Genomic DNA, 23744 nt, shown 5'->3' with positions numbered 1-23744 from the left:
GCACGGAGGCCTGGTTTTCTACCACACTCGACTGGAAGGAGGCCTGGGTTCTAGTCTGTCTCAGTCCTGCCTTTGAACTCATCGGGTGCCCTGAGCCCGGTCACTTTATCTGTTCCTGCCAAAGGTTCCTCAGTTGAATGGCTTCTTTTCAGTCTCTCTGGGGAAATGGAGGTGCTGATCAGCACTGATAACTTTTCACAGTTTGGCATGGACCATTTTTGCCTAAGATCTTTGCTCACCTCCACAACTCTCCTTTCTCAGTCTTCTGGTTTGTGTCAGACTCAGCATCTTTAATTCAAGTTGAGAAGAGGGTCTACTTGTACTAACTGCATCTTGTGTAACACGTACAGCCCAGGAGTGGTGAGGCCTGCTGTCACCCACACACATCCAGAGCATGAGCAGGCCGTGCGCAGCGGTGGCAGCAGAGCGTGGGGCGCCTGGCAGCTGTGTGTGCAGGGCCTGCCTCTGCCCAGGGCTGACGTGTGATGGAGGATCTGGAGCGATGCCCCAGCACCTGCCGGGGCAGCACAGGGCCAGAGGGAGAGTCTTCAGTGATAATGGTATCACTTGAGCAGTGCTTTTCCCTTAACAAGCATTCGTCTCTTGGCCACTTAAAGATTTTATGACCCCAATTTTTGTATAAGAAAATGTGCTTAATTTGCCATTAGAATTTAATTTCCAGAGGCTTCAGTATGATGTATCAGATACTTTTGTCGCTGAAGTGTACGTGTGAAAGTGCGCCGCGGGAGAAGTCTTTTAAATGGACCCGAGGATCAGTCCTTTGTACAAGTTGTTATTTGGAGATCGTGTCAGGTGTTTTTGCCAGAGCTTACGGCTCCGCTTTGGGTCTTCCCTCAGATTGTTACCAGCGCTTGGAATTCCTGGGAGATGCAATTTTGGACTACCTCATAACCAAGCACCTTTATGAAGACCCACGGCAGCACTCCCCAGGGGTCCTGACTGACCTGCGCTCTGCGCTGGTCAACAACACCATCTTCGCGTCGCTGGCTGTGAAGTATGACTACCACAAGTACTTCAAGGCAGTTTCTCCTGAGCTCTTCCACGTCATCGATGATTTTGTGCAGTTTCAGCTTGAGAAGAATGAGATGCAGGGAATGGATTCGGAGGTTAGTGCCATTTTAAAATATGTTGCATTTGGTGTTTAAAATAAGCCTTCCGACCAGGGTTCTCAACATAGCTGTCTGAGGAGCCAGCCGAAGGCCAGGCCTGTGGTCCCCAGCTTGCTCTGCCTTCTCTGGGAGGTTGACTGGATCGCAGTCTTCAGGCAGGCCTTTTACACTTGACTGCTCGCACTGTGGTCATCCCGGTGATGAGGAGGAGCCACGGGCTTCCAGCCATCTTACCGTTCCCAGTCCTCGATTTGGACTTCCCGGATGTGGGCACGCCAGAGAGGTGCACCCCCCCCCCCCCAGGAAAGCCCTGCATGGCTGAGGGTTGATTCTGTCTTTCTTTGTGTTTAAAACAGATCAGAAATATTTGCCCATGTCTCAGGTAAGCATCACAAATGTATTTTCTGCTTCTACTTGAAATGGAAAAATCTCAGTTAAAAACCAGACTTCTAAATTTTTAAGCGCTGAAACTTTGAGGCTTCTACTGTAAGTTCAGCCAAAGGTTCTTTGGTGATGGAGCTAATTCTGATGTGTTTGTGAACTATTTTGAAGTTTTGTAGGAAAGGATTTTGTTGAGATCTTTCCAATCTCCTCTAATCCTTTGCTAACATCCCTCCACATACCTGGGTACCCGGGAGAGCACTCTCATTTCTTACTCTTCTCATTCTCATTCCTTTGTTTATCTTCGTTTTGTGGATTTCTTACGCAAAGTCAGGGAATTCATTCATAACTCTGGTAGCCATTTTAATTATTCTTGCTTTAATTTGTACCTTCAAAGTTTTTAATTGCACAAACTGTTGTTAGGGAGAAGAGCCTTTTCTTGGCTTTCCGTGAGAGAAATGAAGAGTCAGGCTTTTGAGGTGTGGCCCCAGGGCAGGGTGGAGGATGTGTTGAAGGAAAATCAGCGGGCAGCGCTGTGACTCTCCCCTTCACCCTTGCACGCTCTTCCACGATTCGTGGTCTGCTTTGGAGCATGGCTTGCAGTGAGACCAGGAATTAGAGCCATCTTGTATGTATTCAGTATTATTTCTAGTCTCATTCTGTAGGAATATTTAAGCTAGAATTTGAGGAATTAGCCAAAACTAAAGTTCTCTTTTGATGACAGTTGGACACGCTGGTTTTGCTAGTTTTTGTTCATTGTTTTCCTTCCCATTGTTTATATAAATATACATATAGAAGTTATAAAAACTGATTTCGAATGCTATGGTCTGGCTTCTCTGACTTACTGTTTGATCTTAAGAAAGTCTCTCCACCTCTCTGGGCCTCAGTTTCCTCATTTGTAAAAGGAGAGAATTAAACTTGGTAAGTTTTAAAATTCCCATTTTCAACAGTAAGTGCCTTGTTTTTCCAGGAGTTGGCATTATAAGTCTATTATATAGAACTTTGGCTGAACAACCTATTTAGAAATTACTCCCCCTCTTCTTTTTCTCTTTTACAGGTAATTTGTGTGTATATTAGAATATACAAATAAGCAAAAGGAGGATTAAAGTTATACAAATATACTTCAGAAATAACCAAAATTAATATTTGCGCTGTTTTATTGCTAATGTATATAGGCATAAACATAAAGTGGAATTATATTATGCATAATGTACCATACTCTGTTCTTTTCACTTACTATATTACGGATGACTTTCCATAGTAATTATTAATTGGGATTATGCCTTTCAGTAGCTGCTTGCTAGTGAATATATGTGTGTATAAATCTATACGTTTATATATATACGTGTAATGTAATGTATATAAACAGTCCTGTGATGAATGTATTTAAACAGTCCTTTGTGGCTGGATAGCCAAGGTATTTTTAGTTAAAGTTTTTAATAAACATGGGTGTGGTAAATATACTTGAATATCCAGTTACCTCCTTAAGATAAATTCCTAGGGATGGAATTGCCACATCAAAGAGTTACGAACATTTAAAAGGCATTTGATACATATGTAAGTTTTTATTCTGTTAATTTGAGTACCTACCAGTGTGTCAGGTGCTCTATTATCAGGAACATTTATTAAGTGATTTAATACAAGGGGAGCTTGGAGGAAAGTTTCTTCCAAACAGAATTTCCCTGCTGCAGGGGCGGCAGTTCATGCTCCTCAAGGCAGTGTCCACGCTTGCCCACGCTGCACTCGTTAGCATTCCGCATACTGCCTGCCAAGCCGCTAGGGGGTGGAATGGTTTTAATGTGCAGTTCTTGGATCATGAGTGAATTTGAAAAGTTTTTTCATAAATTTATTGACTATTTCCAGTGTGAGTTACAGTTGTGTTTGTTTTTCTTTGCAAGTGATCTTTTTCCCTTTGATGACTATAGAATACTAAATTGGGAGGGGGCCTCTTTTCTTTCTGTTTTTCCTTAAGTGTGAAAAACTTTTTAAGATAAGATGAGATTCGTGAAGAACCGATTACAGTGTGGTAGGCATGCCATAAATGTTTGATGTTGTTACTCTTGTTAAATTTGTGGTCACAGTCATGTACAAGAGAAGAAGCCCATCTCTCTGGGCTGCCTTTAAAAATGGCCTTGTTGCTGACCAGTCACTTTTCTCTCCTTAATAGCTTAGGAGATCTGAGGAGGATGAAGAGAAAGAAGAGGATATCGAAGTCCCGAAAGCCATGGGGGACATCTTTGAGTCGCTGGCTGGCGCCATTTACATGGATAGTGGGATGTCACTGGAGATGGTTTGGCAGGTGTACTATCCTATGATGCGGCCGCTAATAGGTACTGCAGGCCCCCCTTCGAGAGAAGCAACATCAAAACGAAAAACAACTTTAAGGATATTATTCCCATTATTCTTTCATTTTGATTACAGAAAAATTTTCTGCAAATGTGCCCCGTTCCCCTGTGCGAGAATTGCTTGAAATGGAACCAGAAACCGCCAAATTTAGGTGAGCAAAAACTGCATGGAAAAAAATGAATGTACTGAAAAACAAGGAGGAAAGTTCTCGAAGGTGCCATAAATTAATGATTTTGAAGTTTTTATCCTGGGACATGCTTCTGTGCCATTTCCATCTGTAGTCTGATTGACGTCTCTTTGTTTTTGTAAAGCAGTGCCACATTAGGGGAGGAGCGGCAGCCCCATCTGTCGGTGGTGTGCAGCCAGCCGCGGTACACGCTTCCTCCGTGCGCTCAGCCTGTGCGCGGGCCTCTCGGGCCGCGGGTGCCTGCTCCGTGCTGATTGACAGTCATAATAAATACTTCTGACTTCTAATTCAAGCTGTTTGGCCTTTTTACAGCCCGGCTGAGAGAACTTACGATGGCAAGGTCAGAGTCACCGTGGAAGTAGTAGGAAAGGGGAAATTCAAAGGCGTTGGCCGAAGTTACAGGATTGCCAAATCTGCAGCAGCACGAAGAGCCCTAAGAAGCCTCAAAGCTAATCAACCTCAGGTTCCCAACAGCTGAAACCCCTTTTTAACATTTGAAAAAAAAAAAGCAGAATTAAGGTGGAAAATATTTAAGTTGAAAAGGATGATTAAAAACTGGTAGTGAGTGGAATGAATTGAAGGCAGAATTTAAAGTTTGTTTGATAACAAGATAGATTACAGAATAAAACATTTAACGTATGTATAAAAATCTTGGAACTAATTGTAGTTTTAGTTTTTTGCGCAAACACAATCTTGTCTTCTTTCCTCACTTCTGCTTTGTTTAAATCACAAGAGTGCTTTAATGACGACATTTAGCAAGTGTTCAAAATAATTATTGACAGCTTTTGTTTTGTTTTGTTGTTTTAGTTTAATTTCTGTCGGCTTTGCTTAGTGTTAGGAGGCCAAGGAGCTTAAACGTCAGACAGCCCCTGGAGTTCTGTAGCGTCCTCTCAGCATCTGTCAGGTGGCGCGCCAGCGCGGGGCCTGCGTCGTTGACGAGCCGGCAGAGTGATGCGGTTTGTGAGAGGAGAAGTGTGCCAGTTTTGTCTGTCTTTCCACACTGTGTCGTGTAAGGTGATGCTCCCCGGTCGCGCCTGCACACGATGGTAAGGGACAGGTTTTGAATCAACATTGGCTGGCATGTTGGCAGATCACATTTTAGTTTTCTCATGCCTTACAGTCTTGCATAAAAAAAGGTTCTTGCCTTAAAACCCTCATGGATATTCTTTCACTTCTGATCTCTTTGGAACAAACTATTTTACATTCCCTTCATTTTGTTGTTACACATTAGACCTTGAGACAGCGTGATACTTCAAACTCACTGGTAAAGTTGTAACTTAACGTATTACAGGATTAAATTAGAATTTCTGTCATATGTGTACTGAAGACATTTTAAAAACCAATATCTGTAGTCTATGGATTTTTTAAAATAACCATAGTAAAAATAATCTTTGGCCTGAATACCCAGTTTTACTAAAAACCTCCTGCTAGGTAGTTCCTCTGAGGGAAATTGTGGCAAATAATTTTGCCCTGTAGGCTGTTGCTCTAACAAAATAAACTTTAGACATATCATACCTAAAATATGCTGCAGATTTTATAATGGATTGGTTACTTATTTAAAAAAGCAAAACAGAGCACCTTACTCTTACTTCTCACATACATTTCTTACTGAACTTTTCACAATGTTGCATGCGTGTTTCACCTACCAAAGCTGTGCTGTTAATGCCATGAAAGTTAAACGTTTGCGATAAACTGCCGTAATTTTGATACGTCTGTGATTTAGGCCATTAATTTAGATAAACTAGCTCATTGTTTCCATCTTTGGAAAAGGAAGAAAAAAAGACATTTTTAGGCATTTGCCTAAGTTTCTTTGATTAGACTTGTAGGCACTCTTCACTTAAATACCTCAGTTCTTCTTTTCTTTTGCATGCATTTTTTTCCCCTGTTTGGTGCTATGTTTATGTATTATGCTTGAAATTTTAATTTTTTTTTTTTGCACTGTAACTATAATACCTCTTAATTTACCTTTTTAAAAGCTGTGGGTCAGTCCTGCACTCCCACCAACATACCAGTAGAGGTTTGCTGCAATTTGCCCCGTTAATTATGCTTGAAATTTAAGAAAGCTGAGCAGAGGTGTCTAATATTTTCCAGCACATCATTCTGAACGTGATGTTTCATGTAATGCTGCACTTATGTTTTAAATTGCGGTCGAATACTGTACTTGTAGCTTCGTCTGCACTGCCCACCCCAGAGAAGCACCTCTGCGTGTGTGCACACACAAACTGTCAGCTCCACTTTCTAAGCAGACCGGAGCATAGGGGATGCTAAGCTTCTCCAACGTGATTGATTGTCCCCAGTCTTAAACTTAAATGGGGATCTAAATTATTAAATGACTTTTAGAGCAAATTAATTTGGGAGGACTTGTTTTTAAAATATTTCATTCTGATTTGGAACCTTAGATTTCTATTTGATTTTTTTTAAGAAACCTCAATAGAAGATCTCCTGGCAATTTAAAACCAAGCAATTCTTGAATTATATAACTGTAAATGTGTACAGTTAACAAGTAAGGCTGGATATGAATTTTGCTTGTGAGGGTGATTTGTGATAAAGTCATATCACAAGTCTCTTGATGATTATAAACTACCTGATGCCAGGAGCTTGGGGCCCTTGCGTTGCGGCTGATGCACTAGTCCCGGTGTTAAGGGGTTCTCTGGCCTCCTGGCACCAAAATCAGATTGTTTCACAGTTACAATTCCCGTTGGGAGAAAAATGCCTCAATATATTTTGTAACCTTAAGAAGAGTATTTTTTGTTAATACTAAAAAGTTCGGACTTGGATATGATTAGGTCATACAGTCTCAGGGGTTCAAATTTCCTGCTACCATTCAAGACGTTTTATCCACAGCAAACTTCAGCTATTTTATTTTACTTTAGTTTTCCGTTGGAGGACAAGAGCTGATTTTCATTTGTGATTCACACTTTGAAGCAATTAGGATCCCCTGGTTACTGAGTTGAAAAACTATGAGTTAGACGTACGAAACGGTTATGAACGCTTTTGTGCTGCTGATTTTTAATGCTGTAAACTTTTCCCCGGTTTAGCTTACCGAAATGTTTCGCATCCATTAATTGAGGGGAAAAAAAATCACTCTACGTTGCCCCACTTTACCACCCTGTCTGTCACCTTTCTGTTCCTGTGACTGCAATGTGAGACCGAGTGAGATCGGGAGCGCCGTGGTGGGAGGTGGGACCGCGCTGCGGGGAGCGCTGGCCAGGCGCGTCTTGAGGAAGCAGCTGCAGAAATTCCTCACGGTGACTGTGTGGAGGTTAGTTGGCATGAACCTTCATTGTAAATGTGTTGAATTCCTTTTATAATATCCTTTCAGCAGTCCTGACTATGCTGCGTTTTGTAATAGCTCCCCCCCCTTCTGTTCATGTAGCACAGATAAGCATTGCACTTGGTACCATGCTTTACCTCATTTCAAGGAAAATATGCTTAATTGAGAGGAAAAAATGTGGTTTGGCCTCGCTGCTGTTTTGATTTACCGAATTTGAAAAAGATAATTATAATGCCTGCAACGTGTCATATACTTGCACAACTTCAATAGGTCATTTTTGTCTGTGGCATTTTTACTGTTTGTGAAAGTATGACAAAGATTTGTTAACTGAACTCTTAATTATGTTTCAAAGATGTTTGTTACATTTTTTCTCTTTTCTTTTACGTTCTGTGAAGTGATTAAATTTAGACTGACCTCTAACACTCCTGTAGTAATTATCTCTTAAAATACTAGTATTTTTACTTTCTTAAAAGTAGCTTGCCCTCAGAAAGATTCAGATTACCCTGCCTAAATAGCAAGAGACTTGAGGCTCCTTCGGTTCTGTTGGTTCAGTTCGTAAATACAGTTATTCACCCTGCAGTCGGCTCTTTTAGTGATTACCTGACATCAGGCGGTGACTGCAGAGTGTGGCGACTGACCGAAGTCCAGACCTACCGCAGTTCAGCCTTAAAGGCTCAGTTGATTTAAAACTCTCTATCTTGCTCTTTTAGGGTATCTAATCCTTTTACACAAAGTTTAAGCCACCAAACTGAGACCTTGATATCTTCATTTAAACTGCATCTGAGATTCTGTTAGAGCCCTGAACCAGTTTGTGTTAGCTGCGGAAGAGAAACTCATGTCTTGTTTATTACCTATATGGTTATTTTAATTACATTTAAATAGGTATATTTTTTCAACCACTGATTATGTTTCAGGAACTTAATTATTTCCAAATAAATTTCTTTATTTTATATTGTACATGAAAAGTTTCTAAGATATGTTTAAGACCAAGAATATTGAAATGATTTTAAAAGTCGTTGGAGACGCCGGCAGCAATATCTAGGGAATTTGCATTGCGACTATTGTATTTTCCACTAGCAGTGAAAATGATCTTTTGAAACTAACTTGTAAATATATTTTAATCATTGTTTTTTTTCTCTAGTCCATTTTTATTTGGACATCAACCACAATTTAAATTTTATAGATGCACTCAGAATTCACTGCAGCAGCAGGTTATATAGCAAAAATGCAAAGGTGAACAGGAAGTAAAATTCCTGGCTTTTCTGCTGTAAATAGAGTGAAGGAAAAATGACTAAAATCAAGTAAAACTAACACTCATAATTTGATTGACAGTAAAAGATTTACCATCACATGCTGCAGCTGTTTCTAAGGAACATGATGTAATTCATTCATCCAGTAATCATGCTGCAGAAATTTGCAGTCTGCACCTTATGGGTCACAATTACCTTTAGTCGTTTTTTTTGTAATAATTGTAGCCAAGTAAATCTCCAATAAAGTATGGTCTGTTCACTCTGTGTCCTTTCGTCTTTTTCTTTTCTTTCCTTGTTTTGGCTCAAGTGGATAATTACACTGAAATAGTTGCAGCAGACATTATCTTTAAAAGGTTTTAATTTCCACGATCACCTGGAAGTGCGTACTTGAATATGATAAAACGTTGTTTACCAAGTTCTGCTTCCCATCTACTGGTAGAGTTATCTACTAATAATTGCCTTTTTCTTTTCAAGATTCGAAAAATACCAGTGTGTTTTTCTGAAATTCTGCCACCTTGACTGATGGGTTCCAGGTCCTGGATTATTTATGATACATTTGGCACATTCCTTAAGTGAGTTTGGTTATCCTGGAGTCAAGTGAACAGAATGTTCAGCTTCTAGCTTTTTAGGACACTTCCAATGTTGTTGGGAAAGAATTCCATTATTTCAAGCCTTGACATAACCTTTTTGTAACTCGGCAAATTAAGCACTAAAAACAAAAGGGAATGACTGGGCTGTAGGAACAAGATGGTAAGTACAAGTTCCTCAGAATGAGAACAAAATTTTGTTATCCTTTGTGAGAATTTGATCTCTTCCGTTTCCCTCCTTCTGACTTCTGCAAATTAAAGGAGAAAAGTAGACATGTTTTAATCCTGAGGAATTCGGTGAAGCGCTCCGTGCCTGCCGGCCTTGGTGCTACTGCCCAGGATTCACTGGGTAGCTGAGGCCTGAGGTGCACAGCTCCTCCTGCCCCACAACCCTCCCCTCCCAAGGCCGCAACTGCGAACGCAGGCCGGCCAAGCAGACCCGCGTGCGGATCGGGAGGTGTGGAAGGAGAATCCAGATGGCAGCGAACTGCTTCCTTCCTGCAGGTGCACAAGCGTACGAGGTGTGTGTCGACGGAATGGCACGTGCTGTTCGCAGCCCTCTCAGTTGTAGCTGAGTTGTGATCCCTGCAGGGTGGAGCTGCACCCACGGGGGACGAGCAGGCCCAGGCGGGCTCCTGACCCGTCTGTGAGGCAGCGTCAGCAACTCCTAGATCTGTTTTTCCCTCTCTTCTCTTTTTGTGATAAATTATACGTAGAACTCCCCATTAGCCATTTTTCAGTGTGGCATTTACTGGCATGGGGACATCCACGTTGCTGTGCAGCTGCCACCACCGTCTAGTTCCAGAGCTCCACTCCATCCCAGATGGAACCTGTCCCGTTGGACACTGCCCCCTGTCTCCTCCGTCCCCCAGGCCTGCCCCGCCATGTCTGCTCTCCGCCTCTGAATGTGACTCTTCTGGGTACTTCATAGAAATATGTGTATATTTGGCATCTGGCTTGCTCATTCAGCTCCAGCCATGTTGTAGCATGTGTCAGAATTTCCCTTTTTTAAGGCCAAGTAATGTTTCATTGTAGGTAAATTGGCCACGTTTTGTTTCTCCACTCTTCTGCGGCTGGACGTTTGTGTTGCTTCCACTTTTTGGCTACTGTGAATATTGCTGCTGTGAACATTGGTGCACATACACCTGAGTCTCTGCTTTCAGTTCTTCAGCCTGTGTACCCAAAAGTGGGGTTGCCGGGTGATATGGTGATTCCACGCTTGGGTTTCGAGGAGCTGACGTACTGTCCTCCACCACCCGTGCTGCACAGGGATTCCCAGTCTCCACACCCTCACCCAGAGTGGTTTCCATTTGTTTTGATGATAGCTGTCTCAATGGGTGTGAGGTGGTATCTTAACTGAGTTTGTGCTTAGTGGCTGCTTGTTCTGTTTGGAGACGTGTGTGTTCGAGGCCTTTGCCCACCTAGGTTTTTAGTCGTGGACTTTTAGGAGTCCGTTTTGTATCCTGGATATTAAACCTTTACCACATTTGTGATTTACAAATTTATCTTCCCATTCTCTGGTCGCCTTTTCACTTCCTGAAATTCTCTCTTGAAAAAAAATCTGAATTGCAAAACCCCTCAGCCTCAAGGATTTCAGATGAGGGCTCTTGGACCTGTAATGGCTATGGTTCATTGAACACGTACTAGGCGCCTGATCTGAACTAAACGTTTCAGATATTTCACGCCATTGACTCCTCACCAGAGTTACAGAGATGGCTGCTTTGGAGGGAGGCAGAGAAGAGCAATTCATGTTGAGAGCTGGAGTTGGAATGCCCAGTTTCCGGCACTATGTGACTCCGGGCAAGTTACTAAACCTCTCTGAGCATCACGGCCTTGCCTCTGCCATGAGGAAAGAGTCATTCGGGTTCAGTGAGAGTTCGTGTGAGATGCTGGGCACAGTGCCCCACATGTCGTATGCCTATAGTAAATGCTTGTAGTTCCTGCAGCCCCTTTTGACAGGTGGGAAAAGCGAGGCCTAGGGAAGGGAAGTAACTTGCCTGAGGTCACAGTAAGAGTCAGGGCTGGGCCTTGAACCCACATCGACCTAAATCAAAAGGAGTGTTTAACCCTCATTCAGTCGTTTATGTGGGTCTTTTGAGATAAAGGTGGAATTAAAATACGTGACCATATGTATATGTGCGTCAGGTTTCTTATGTTGAGAAGAAAGCTGGATGGTGACTCTTACCCAGTGTGCGTGGCAGTGGCAGGCTTTGTGTCTTTGTCGAGCGTGTAACCCCAGTAGCTCCTGAGGAGAAGATTTCGTGGTCTTGGGTGGAGAGCTAGAGTCAGAACCCACCATGACTCTGTTACCCGGCTCGCGTTGGTCTGAAAACCTGGGATGTCCCCAGCTGAGCGTGAGGCCACTGGCCTTGGTAAGAGAGGCCGCTGGTTCCCTGTTTCGAGTAACACTCTTCCTGGTCCAACAAGAATCAAGCATTTATCGTAACCTCTTTGCTTTTCTCCCTCCTGCTTTTGCATTCGCTATATTTTGAAAAGAAAGGAAAGCCCTTTTGCCACAGCAAAGCCACTCCTGTTGTGCGGTAAGGTGTCATCAGATCAGGACCAAACTAGAGGTGAGTGAAGCTGGCCTTCCGGCCCTGGCGGCGGAAGCGTCTGTGGCCTGCAGAGGGAAGGCGACGTGTCCTGCTATGGGGACATCCTCCCGCTGTGTCTTGCTCGGGCACAGGGTGTGGTGGTTGGTGTGTGCATGACCATGAATCTAGGTAGGGAGTTAGTAGGTGGTGAAGTAGTGCTGTTTGTATCTTGAGAATTTTTTCTGACATTTTTAGGGAGTAATTTTTGACGAGCTGCTTACTAATGTTGAGTCTTCCTGTTACGGAGGATTTTTTTGTTCTGATCATTGTCTTTCATTGGTAAGACTCCCCTACTCGGCTGTCAGTGCCTGAACTTGCCTTTGAGATGGAGGCTTGAGTAGAGTCCAGGAATGTTCATAGGTGTCATGTGGCAAAAAAAAAGTTCCCTGGGTAACTGAGTTTGGGCAGCTACAGGTTAAACACAATTAAACAGCGTTCTTTGCAGAACTTCTCAGGTCCTTTATTATGCCCTCTGCGATGGGTCTGCATTTCCCAAACTTCCTTGACCACAGACGCCTTCACAGTAGATCTTAGGTGCCAGCACCCTGAGCAATGCACTTTAAGACGTGCCCTGCGAAGGGCACACGGGCATTTGGTGAACTGTGTCTCTCAGGGCACCCCAGAACCAGCCTGGAGTCTCTCAGCCAGCGGGCCCAAGATCATGCTTGAAGGTGACAAGCAGCCCCTGCGGCTGGTGAACTAGAAGGGACCCTAAGGAGTCTAATCACTGGGTCACTTTGGCTCCCAGTCATAGGCGAGTCCGGGTCCTGTGGTTCTGGCTACACTTGACTTGCAAATTGCAGTCGTGAAATAAAACTCCCATTGAGTGTGTTTTCTGTTGGTACGAAGTTTGCATGTCCAGCCCTTGGAATAAAGTGCTGAATCAGTCCTCTTAAGCCAAAATTCCCCAGGTATTGGTCCCTGACTGTCCCCAAGCAGGACCCGTTTCAGGCCGTTCGCCTCCCCCCGAGGGCTGCGTCTCAGCCATCTCTGGCTGATGGACATCGTCTCCTGATAACCCCAGGTCTGCAGCTTTTAGGGAGGCCTTTCTGTGTGCTGTTGACTCTGCCTGAAACTATCCTGGCCCTCTCCCCGCCTCCACTTTTGCTCATCCAATGCTACCCTTCCCTGCACCCTGCCCCCCAGGACATCTCCCCATCCCTGGCCCCTCCCTCAGCCCAGGACCCCCCCGCAGGCTTCTGCCCTTCTCAGCACACCTCGGCCCGTTGCCCCGTCTCTCCACACGTCTGTGAGCTACTGGAACAAGAGGACTGTGTCCTAACCGCCACCAGCATTCTTGGTCCCAGATGCTGCTGGACCACAGGAGAGCCTCAGTCTATGCTGCTGTCACCTCAGTGCTGTCCGCCCTCTGTCTGCAGGTGGTAATATTCTTCTGGAGACAGAGTGCAGGGTTGGGAGGGAGGGTGGTGAGGGTGCAGCAGAGTAGAATGAGGAAAATCCTTGCTTTGTACAGTGTCTCCATCGCAAGGAACGGGACCTGGGTCCTCCTGAATAAAGTGCGTGATCTTGGGTGAAGGGTGAGTCCCTGGCCGGTGTGACACAGTTGGTTCATGTGATGATAACCCAGAAAGGAAATGCCTCGAAGAGCCTGTGCTTTTCCTGAAGATTCACTGTGAATGGACACAATGAATCTCGTAGCTGATCCTTTTCCCCTTTTTGCTTTGACTACTAGGCAACTCAGACCCAGACTTCCACCAGGCTCATCTGTTCACGTCAGTATTTGGGGCTCTGTGGGTGTGCAGCACTTCCGGGCACTGAGGGCACAGGGGTGAGGAGCAGACCATCCTCGCCCTCGTCACAGGCAGTCATAGCCCCGTGAAGTCCCGGGGGGAGACAGACCACAGCCAAACCACAGGTGGTTACTTTCTGGGAATAAAACCCTGTGTTTGTAGTAGTCGTTTCTCATTTCCCTTTGCCCTCATTCCCCTGACTCTCCATCCTATCCTGTTACAGCATCTCTCCAGTCATGGCCACAGATCGTGGGGATGAGACGGGCTGTAACCAGCATGTCGATGCTCCCTGGTCCAGAGTCTGTGCATCAAGCAGATACTACGTATTTGACGTGAAGCTGATCTCACTGAGTTAGGTGGTTCTTGAGAAGGCAGGTAGCACAATATAGTCACAGCTTTGACCTTAGCACTGGTTTTGCTGCGAGGTCTCAGTGGGCTGGCCTGTTAAATGGGTACAGCCGCAGTCCACCCACTGCTTTGTGATGACAAGCAAGGCGACAGCCAGCGTGCTCTCCATGACGGGGCGTTGTGCCCTCAGGGTTCTCCCATCCGGAGCCCAGGCTCACATGTGGGCGGACACAGTGGGGCACAAGTTGCTTTTATGGGAAAGTGTGTTTGAGCTTTAAGGTCTTTTAAGAGCCGTAAGGCCATTTGGGTTTTGTTTAGTGGTTAGTTATTTTTACTTATATTTACCTATTTTGGAATAAAGGGCTGAATCAGTTCTCTTAACAAGCCAGAATTCCATCTTGAGGTTATGTTTATAAATAGGAAATCTAGGCTTTCCAGAACTAAAGCTCACTAAAACCAATTTTGTTGACAAAGGGGAGGTACCCTAACTAGTGGTCTGAGCATTTCTAGGCATCTGGAATTCCTGAGTCCCAGACACGCCCCCAGGGCAATCCAGCTTTAACCCTCCTGTACCAAGGATGCTGGAAGGAGCCTGCATTACAGCCTCTGTCTCCTCTGTACAGCAAAGGAGCTGGCCCACCGGATCTAACAGTCAATAACACAAAGTCACAAAACTTTAACTTGTGAATGCAGAAGTAAGAGATTTAAATCACGACTGGTCAAGACCGTAAATTTCTAGAAGCCGAGGTCGTGTTCTTGTTCTTTTCCTCGACTCATCAGCTACACGTTCACCCATGAAATTTTTTTTAATTGAAGTAGGGTTGATTTACAGTGTTGTGTTAGTTTCTGGCATATAGCACAGTGATTCAGTCATACTTCCCCTCCACGAATATTGATTCTCCATCCACTGTGTTCAACCCTCATCCAGGCTCCACGGAGTCAATGGGATTTGGTCAGACAGACAGATCTGTCACATTCATGGACGCTAGATTCCAGTGGGATGGGAGTGGGAGCAGAGACCGATCTTTAAGAAATCTGATAGTTTTGGAGAAGACTTGCTAGGAAGACAGTAAAAACAAGGTAATATAATGGAGCGGTAGGCGGAGTGGTGTGGCTAAAGTTACACAGTAGCGAAAGGTAACGTTTATTGAGTGCTAACTCTTCTAAGCACTTTCCCTGTATTTCGTATAAGAATAGACGCCACTGCCAGTCCCACTTTGCAGATGAGTAAAGATCTGCAGGGGTGCTGCAGACATCCCTGAAAACGAGTAAAAACACAGACCCTGCATTCAGGGCTTAGACTATGGTGGGGACAAGTGTGTGCAACCAGCTAATTTCAGTCCAGTGTCCCCTCTGACAAAGGGCTGACCAGGGCACCGTGGAAGACAGCTGGAGGAGCAACGGAACATTTACAGAGTGGGTGATACTTGAGAGAGGTTTTGAGGGATGAACAGAAGCTCACACAGAATGTCTCTCTATCGTGCCTACGGTCCATCTTCAGTCTCTAATAGACCACATAGTTCTTTGGGATGATGGGTCCAGGGAGGCTTCTGAGATGTGGGTCGTGTTATTTGGCCATATCATAAAGCTCTGAATGTTTTTGAGGAATTATTTAAGCTAAGTAATCACTATAAATCTTCAAAATTAACTCACACATTTTAACCCAGATTTACAATTTCAGTGTGGATAATGACATCCCTGCAAACATTCTGAGAGCAGGCTGTATTTTTCTGGGACGTGGTTTTAAACATGTGCTTCCTTAAGCAAATCTCTTCTCCTCACAGTGTCTCGGGTTCCTCAAACATGAGATGGGGGTTCAGCCAAACCAGTGAACCTCATTCTGAAATCAAAATGTTTAGCATGAGGCCCAGGCATGTGCATTTAAAAAAAAAATTTGCCCAGATGACCCTAAGGGGTAGCCAAGGTGAGGGAGCACGGGAGTGGAAGCAGGGTCTCCCACTGTGTGCGGCAGAAGGCTGGTGAGGCTCCTGCTCCCTGCCTGGGCCAGAGCCACTCCAATTTTATCAGTTCCATTTACTGAGCTTTCTTATAACACTATGTGGGAAGAAAGGGTTCTACTGCCAAAAACTCATGCTTGAAAACCACTGGGCCAGAGGCCTTCTAGGACCCTCTGACTCTGCATCCGTGGTTCTCTGTGGGGTTTCCCCCCGAGGGCTGGATCTTGGTACCATTTCTGCACTCTGTAAAGCAGCTGCCTTCTTTCTCAGGTCTGGCTACCTTTCCTTGATAGGTGAGTTAATCCCCAAGTGTGGCAGCAGCAGCATTACAATGAGCGTTTTGATTACCTCGTTATGAATTACGGTGGCCTGCCCTGGTGAAGGGTCGAAGGTATTTGAGATCCTTTGGGATCAAATGCGAGATATTACTAAAACAAGACTCCATTTAATAGGTGATAAATCTTGATATTGTAAGTTTAATATAGTTTGATGGTTGTAAATCCAGTGAATCTACTGTAGGAATTTGGTGTGTGTTGCATTTATGAAATATTTAGTCAGGTGCTTTCAGAGGTATGATTTTCTCATAAGGTACTAATTTGGGGGGGAGCTTAACAAGAAAATTTCATATTGGTGTCAAGTCTGCTGCTGTTGGCGGGCCTTTGAAATGAAAAAGAGAAGGTATTGCAGCCTTTTTATTTTCTTGTATTATAAGAAACCTCTTAGATAATATTCATTGGGTTTTTGTATATTTCAGAATATATTTAGGATAAGAAAATGGCTGAATAAGAGCAACTTAAAAGTAAGCTTATATTTGATGTTTAGATTGTAAATAGGAGGAAGCAATACACATATGGGGTTGAAATATGGCCACAACGTGGATGTTGGGGCAGGTCTACCAGGAGGCCCTGGGTTCATTACTAGCCATGCATATTTGTTTTTTATTGCTGCATAATGTAACCACGCATTTCATGGGTCAAAACAACATGCAATTCTCATCAGTTTCTGTGGGTCAGAAGTCTGGGCACAGCTTAACTGGGTTCTCTGCTCAGGTCTCATGAGGCTGAGGCCTCATCTGGTCTCAGGATGCTTCCAGACTCACGTGGTTGTTGGCAAAACTCATTTCCTGGTGGATGCAGAGCCCCAGGAAGAAGCAGCTTGCTTCTTCAAGGCCAGCTGGAGAACTCTGCCACTTCAGTCTCTCTTTTCAGGGAAGACTCAGACCCTCTTTTAAAGGGTCTCATCCACTTAGGTCAGGACCACCAATGATGTCAGCTGACTCAAAGTCAACTGATTAGGGACCTTAATTACATCTGCAAATCCTTTCATCCTTGCTGTGTAATAATACCTAACCATGACACTGACTTCCCATCATAGTCCCAGGTCTCGCCCACTCTCAAGACGAGGGTGTTACACAAGGCGCATACACCAAAGTGTGGGAATCCTGGGGGCATCTTCGAATTCTGCCTGCCACACCACAGATGTGACCTTAGACAAGTCTCTTAACCTCTTTAGCTTTCCTTTTGATGTACTGTCCGGGGTGGGGGGGAATCACAATTCCTACCTGTCTTGGAGGGACGTAGTCAGCTTCAATGAGATGGTGTATAGGAATCTGGAGGTAAGCTGGGCAGCCCCTGGTGTGGTGTGCTGCGTGCCATGGCAGGCAGAGTGCTTAAGCGGAAGAATACGATGTGGGAGTATGACCTGTTTCGGGCTGCAGGGAACACTGAATACGCTGAGTGGTTGTAAGCATGAAGACACCGTGGACAAATCTTCAGTTCCCTATCATTTGATCAGTGACCTGAATGGGCACTGAAATTGCTTACAGTTCACTTTTCAAAGCAGTTACCTTTCCAAATCCCCATACTCTTAATAATGGCCACTGACATCTTTTTTGGATTAAGAATGGCTGCGGTGTCCAATTGTTTACTTTGACTCCCTAATCTCCTCCCAATCATTCATCAGGCTCAGAGAGATACTGTGATCAGCAACTCTGCCATTTGCCATATGAGTGCCATTCAGTGGGACACGTTTCCCCCTCCCTCCCACCTACCTACCCTCTGACTCCCAGTGCCCCTCCCCCAAATAGTCCCCGTGGATCACTTTCCATTTCCCAACTAATGCAGAACCCAATGGAAGACAGACAGGGACAGACACATTTTTACACAGTTGCTGCGGGTCGCTGGTAAGTTATTGGTCAAATAATATTTGGAGCACAGATAACTGCTTTTGCCATTGGAACCCAAGGCGCACTCTGTACAGCCGTAATTACAAACACAGGGAAATAGAGGGAAAATCCATCTTATTTAAAAGTGTTTTAGTGTCAGCAAACACATTGCGATGCCATTAAGAAAGTTTTTGTTAAGGACACGCTCGACTTGAGGTTTTTAATTTGTTTGAAGTATTTTGCTAGAACAGAATTATGTTGGAGTTTACATAAAAGTAGAGAATGACATGAAAAGTTTTAACTTAAGCAGCAAAATATAAAGGCTAATCTTATTTAAAAGTAATATGTATGTCTTGATTGAGTGCCCAGATACGCTCAACTGGGACTTTTTAGTGGAGTCGGGTCTAAGCAGTTACACTGAGTTATACCAGGAAGGTTTTCCTGGGCTTATATTGCCAGACCTGAAATACTCTTGTGGCTGCATTTAATAAAGAAACGAAAGTCTTGAGTAAGGGGATATGATTTTTTATGACAGAAGGAATGCAAATAACTTTTAGTCTCATTGCCTTGACCGGGTTTGGTTTGATTTGATGGAGTTTAATAATGACTTATAACCTGTGCTGACAATATGCAGGCCCGCACAACGTCATTTAACTCATTTATTCTGCTTGCTGTAAAAACAAAGAGATGGCAAATAAATATATGGAACGTTCATTGTTTGTCAGAGGGCCCAAGCCAGGAGTTTTCAGTGACCTTTTAAAATATGGTCCCAGGCTAGTACTAAAATGTCTGTCACTCAACACACACACTTGCGTGCTTTGGCCTTTTAACCCATGCATCTTGTGTTTTTCTCTTTCAAATGGGTGTATGAATTTCCAATCAGCTGCAGCGACGTAGGCTTTTGCATTGGAGGATTACTGTAAATTGCAGCCTGACAATTACAATACGCAGGGCACCGGCGAGTTATTAATGGGCTCGCCTACTGATGGCCTTTCAGCGCAGCCTCGGACCTGCTGAGCCTCAGCCTAATTAGATCCAGGGCTAGAGGGCCCCTGCGGATGAGGTGAGTGGGGACGGAGCTCCCCGAGACCCCGCCTCCAGCAGAGGAAGATATCAATTGATTATGGATGGCTCCTGTCCGCCATGTAAGGTCTCTAATTCACCTCCTCCTTAATGACTTGTATTGGCTTAAGGAGCTGGGCCTGATTTGACAGCGTCAAGCTCAGCTGACAAAGACCAGCAGGTGACTTTAATTGAGGGCTTCTCTTGCAAGAGATTTTATGCAAGACAGAGCAACAGTTCAACAGACACAAAAGAGGCCTGTGAAAAAAAAAAAGAAAAAAAAAGTCTGCAGCAGCCGTGGAGGGAGACCAGGACCAGACCTGGAGGTAGCTACTTGACTTGCGTTTAGTTTACACTTTTTTCACCCCTCCAGTGGTGGGATGAGGAAAGGAGACCCCCTTGCCTACCCCCCTGCCCCTGGAAACTCTGCAGCCGTCTCTCCTCTCTTGGGTTTCAATATTTATCTTTAGGGATGAATTATGTCCAGGCATAAATTATGTTTGACACATCTTGATGCTGGGGGAAAAAATTAAATTTTTCACTGCTCTGAAAAACATTCCCCAGAACACATCACGCTCAGAGTGCGTCCTGAAAGAACTCAGCGTGCTGTTTAGTTTTACAAAATTAAATGGACGGCCTGTCTGAAGCGTCGGAAGGGTGGAGGATAATGATCAGTGAGTGAATGAAAGGAAAAAAAAAAAAAAAGAGTTGATAGGATCGCAGACTTGGAGCCCCGGGAAAGGTGGAGAGGAGGAGGGCTATGCTGGCTCCAGCCAGAAAAAGCTCCTCATGGTAGAAGGCTCTTTTGGAGACACGGTGGTTTTTTGGAGAGTTGAGCCAGCTATCAGCGTCCAGCTGGTTGCACAGCCAGTGTCTGCTGGGGCTCTCTGATGTGGCTGCCTTCTTGGACACTATACGGGCAGTCCGTCTGTTTCAGTCCCCTAGGAAATCCCAGTCAGCCAAGCATCCTGTCCTTCGCCTCACCCAGCTTCTTACGAGCATCCGCATGTGCTGAGTATTCTCATGCCTCCGCCCTTTGCCTGTGCTCCTTTCTCTGCCTGAATTTCCTTTCCTCCTCCCTCCTTCTTCATTTTGCCAACTCCTATTCACCCTTCAAGACATAGTGGTCACCTGCTCCAGGAAGCTTTCCAGCTCCTCCCTTGCCCTCCTGTCGGAGCATCCTGACCCCCGGGCCTGTGCTCTCCTCCACTGGGCTGTGTTGCCTCCTGCAAAGGGGGAAGGAGAAATCTGTACATCCGTCTGACCAGCCAGAACACAATTTGCACCCCAAGGGTTCCTAAGGGAGGTACCAAAGGAGTCCCAAAATTAGAGAGAGGGGAGTTATGGATTCTGGGGAAGGTGGTAGAGGCAGAACTTGGAAGGGAGGCGGATGCTGAGGCTGGGCAGGACTCTGGGGCAGGGGTGGGAGCGAGTGTTCCAGGTAGAGCTCAGACTGGGGAAGTCAGCTGGGCACCAGTGCCAGATGATTTAAGGGCTGGGAATGTTGCCCAGGAGGACTCCTAATTTGGAATGACGATGTGATAAAGAAAACTCCAGAATCCAATGAGCCTAATAGCCTAGCTTGGTCCATATGTTAAAAACAGGTTGGCAAATGACCCCAAACAAGCAAACCCATACACTCCAGCCTCCCAACACACAGCCACGGTCGTGGCCTCAACCTCCCGGCCTCTGCTCTGCAGAATAGCCTCCTTTCTCCACCTGGCTGGCTCCATCCAGCCCTCATGGATGCCCTCACTTGCCCCCAGCTAGGATGCCTTCCTGGCTTCCTCCTCTTGGTAGAACAATTTCTTGGGTACGCCTGCAATTCACATCTATCACATGTTATTGGTCTTACTCTTCGCATTCCCGGCTTCCCTGTGAGCCGGTCGAGGGCAGATTCATCTCTGTATCACCCAGCACAGCCGCAGTCTGCTGTTGAATGAATGTGAAAGCAAAATGGAGGGGCTGATCCCAAAGAGTTCCCTTCAGCCACAAATTTGGGAAGTTAAGTTGCTTGATTAAAAAAAATTAAAACTTGGAACAATTTAATGATTATTGGCAGTGGGGATCTTTATTAGGTACCAAATAAGCATAGTAATCAAGGTTATCTTATTTGGTTGATGAGCATCTACTGTGCAATGGACCCTATGGGGGTGGTGGCTCCTGTCACAGAGGTGACACCAGTCCAGTTGGGGAGGTGATGCAGTGAAAAGAAACCCACACCTGGACCAGGGAGATGGAGGTGATGAAGATGGAAGTAGATGGAGATCGAGGAGAAATAGAGATGGTGGTGATGGAGATAGAGAAGGAATGGACATGGAGAATGGATGGAGACAGGTGATAGGGGCAGATAGAGATGGGGGTGGATAGAGATGGTGGATGGATGGAGAAGGGAGTGATGGAGATGGAGGAGAGCAGAGATAGGGTGGGTGATGGCTGTGGGGTGATGGAGATGGGGATGGATTGAGGTGCAGGGGATTAAGATGAGAACATCCTAGATCTCGTCTCAGAGGAAGGAGAAAGTGAGGATTCTGAGCCATCGTCATCCCTGATGCCGGGGATGGGGTAGTCTGAGCTCCTGTAGTGCAAGGACCATTACAAAGTTATCTTTGTCTCCCTTAGTATCTAGTCCAGAGCTCAAAACTGGAAGTTTTCAGTACCTATTTACTGAATGTAGGAACAAATGTTGAATGAGCCGAGTGGATCTCAAATCCAAATGCCAGCCCTGACTTTAAGCCCCGGCCTGATCTTCCTAACACCTACCCGGCTTCCCCTAAACCCAGCCTGTGCCCAGATAGCCCGTTGTTCCCTCTGCTTTTCTTTGCCAAGTTGGTGGACCTGCTTCTCTCCATCTCCAGAAACATCAGGCCGCCTTCTGCTCCTGTCCTCACCTCTCCTTGGAAGTGCCTCTCCTCCCACTTCCTCTGTGACCATTGCTAGGCTCTGCCCTTCCCCCAGGCCCCCCTGCACCTTCCCTACAGTCCCTAAGTGGCAGCACCGTCTTCAGCCTTCCTCGCCTGCCATCCCGGTCCCATGCAGCTGGCAGGATTTTCGGACAAACCAAGCTCCGATCATGCTCAGCCCTTCTCTCTTCTCCACGCCCCATCCCTGTCCCCCTGCCCTCCTGGCTCACTCCTTAGCTGACCCACTGCTGCTGTCCTCTGGCTCCAGCCTTCCTCCTTCACCTCATCTCTGTCCACCCACCTTCATGTGGGCCACTCTGGACTGGACCCCTCTGCTGGATGATCTGGGGAAGCCGCTTCCCCGCCGACCCTTGGTTCTTGTGTCTCTGTGATGAGTGGGTTGCTTAGAGTGAATGGTCAGAGATGCAGTGATGTGACATGATGGAGAGACACAGGCAGGGCTGGGTTTGAACCCAGACTGTGCCACTCAGCCGCTGTCTGACCTCCCCACACAAGCGTGACCCGGACTGCACCTTAGCCCAGGGCCCGGTGCCACACGTATGAGATCAACGTGCCTGTTCCTACTGGAGTCACATCTGTGTCTGGAAGACGACTGCATCCCTTTCCATCATCCCCAAGTGAGGAAGGGCGCTGCTCTTGGCTGCACCTCCACTTACTTTGGGGCCACCTTGCATTCCTTTTTCTGAAAGGGTGCCGCCCTTGGGAGCCGTGAACACCAGAGCCGTCCAGAGGTGCCAGGAGAGGCTGAGGATGGATTGCTGGACCGAGACACAGCGAGGTCAGTTGTTCCAGGACTGAGTTGGTCCCCTGATGTCATCATCACTTTGGCCTCCCCTCCTTGCATCTGCCCGCTGGAAGCCTCATTAGGCTGCCTCCGGGAAGGCAGCCTGGCCGGCCTGTCGGACCCGCGCTGCCCAGCATAACTCAGGCCCTGGCTGGGCCCCTTACCCTGGACTCACGGGAGTCCCCTGGGCAGCTTGAAGTCATCTGTCCTTTCGCTCATCACTCTGGGGAGGGGAGCGGAGCCGCCTTCCTCCCTGCTGAGAGGCTCCTGGGGGAGGGTTTATGAATTTCCTTCTCCTTCCAAAGACACAGCTCTGATGGATGTGTATTTTTCTGGCCAAATCCAGCTGAAGTTGGACCCCACGTTTCAAAGTGTCAGGCTGCACAGAGCAAGGCTGGGAGGATGGAGGGTGGGGAGGAGGACGTGGCGAGGGCAGTGGGTGGGAAGAGGAGGGGCTGGAGGTTTCTGCACTCGAGAGCTGGCCCAGGAGGGCACAGCCTGGAGGGTGGGCACAGCCTGGAGGGTGGCCCCACCGGTGCGGCTGTCCCTGCAGAGATCAGGGCACTGATGCCTCCGTGTGTGAACCCGTTGGACCTCATGTAGGGAGGCTCCAGTGAGAGGCGTCCAGAAAAAGGAAAGGCGTGTAGGAGAGCTGGCAGCTGAAACCCTAATCCTGTGGGGTGTGGAGATGCGGCCCAGATTTTAGGAGCTGGGGGCTGTGATGACTGTCTCCTCTGCCCTCTTCTGGGAATGCCCAGCCTAGAGGCACCCCCCCCCCCGCATGTTCTTGGAATCCTGCAACATGAGAACTGTATGGGGTTTCAGATCTTCCAGCGTAATCCTTCCTCCCTTCCCTTTGGACCACTTCTAAACGAGGAGACTGAGGTGCAGAGAGGGGAGTGGCTGGTCCCGTGGCCCTGCCCACCTGGCTGCAGAGCTGAGGCAGCTGGTTGCCTGGGACCCTTCACTCTATCCCACCCGCTACTTTCTTCATTTCCATCCCC

At 46.1% G+C, this 23744-nt stretch overlaps 1 protein-coding gene across 4 annotated transcripts in view; it reads left to right on the top strand.

Annotated features, from left to right (window-relative positions):
- DICER1 (dicer 1, ribonuclease III) overlaps window positions 1–8827 on the top strand; it is a 68886-nt gene extending 60059 nt beyond the window's left edge. For all 4 annotated transcript variants that reach the window (XM_072963657.1, XM_072963656.1, XM_072963654.1 and 1 more), the window contains 4 exons: window positions 859–1127; window positions 3679–3841; window positions 3933–4008; window positions 4357–8827. In XM_072963657.1, the coding sequence (XP_072819758.1) occupies window positions 859–1127; window positions 3679–3841; window positions 3933–4008; window positions 4357–4522 (674 nt within the window). In that variant the 3' untranslated portion in view covers window positions 4523–8827. The remainder of the gene's footprint in view (window positions 1–858; window positions 1128–3678; window positions 3842–3932; window positions 4009–4356) is intronic.
- Window positions 8828–23744: the final 14917 nt, after the last annotated feature.

This window comes from Vicugna pacos, chromosome 6, assembly GCF_048564905.1.
Source record: "Vicugna pacos chromosome 6, VicPac4, whole genome shotgun sequence".
Taxonomy (NCBI): Eukaryota; Metazoa; Chordata; class Mammalia; order Artiodactyla; family Camelidae; genus Vicugna; species Vicugna pacos.
Note: the sequence above shows the minus strand (reverse complement) of the source record. Positions and strands in the feature narration are given on the sequence as shown.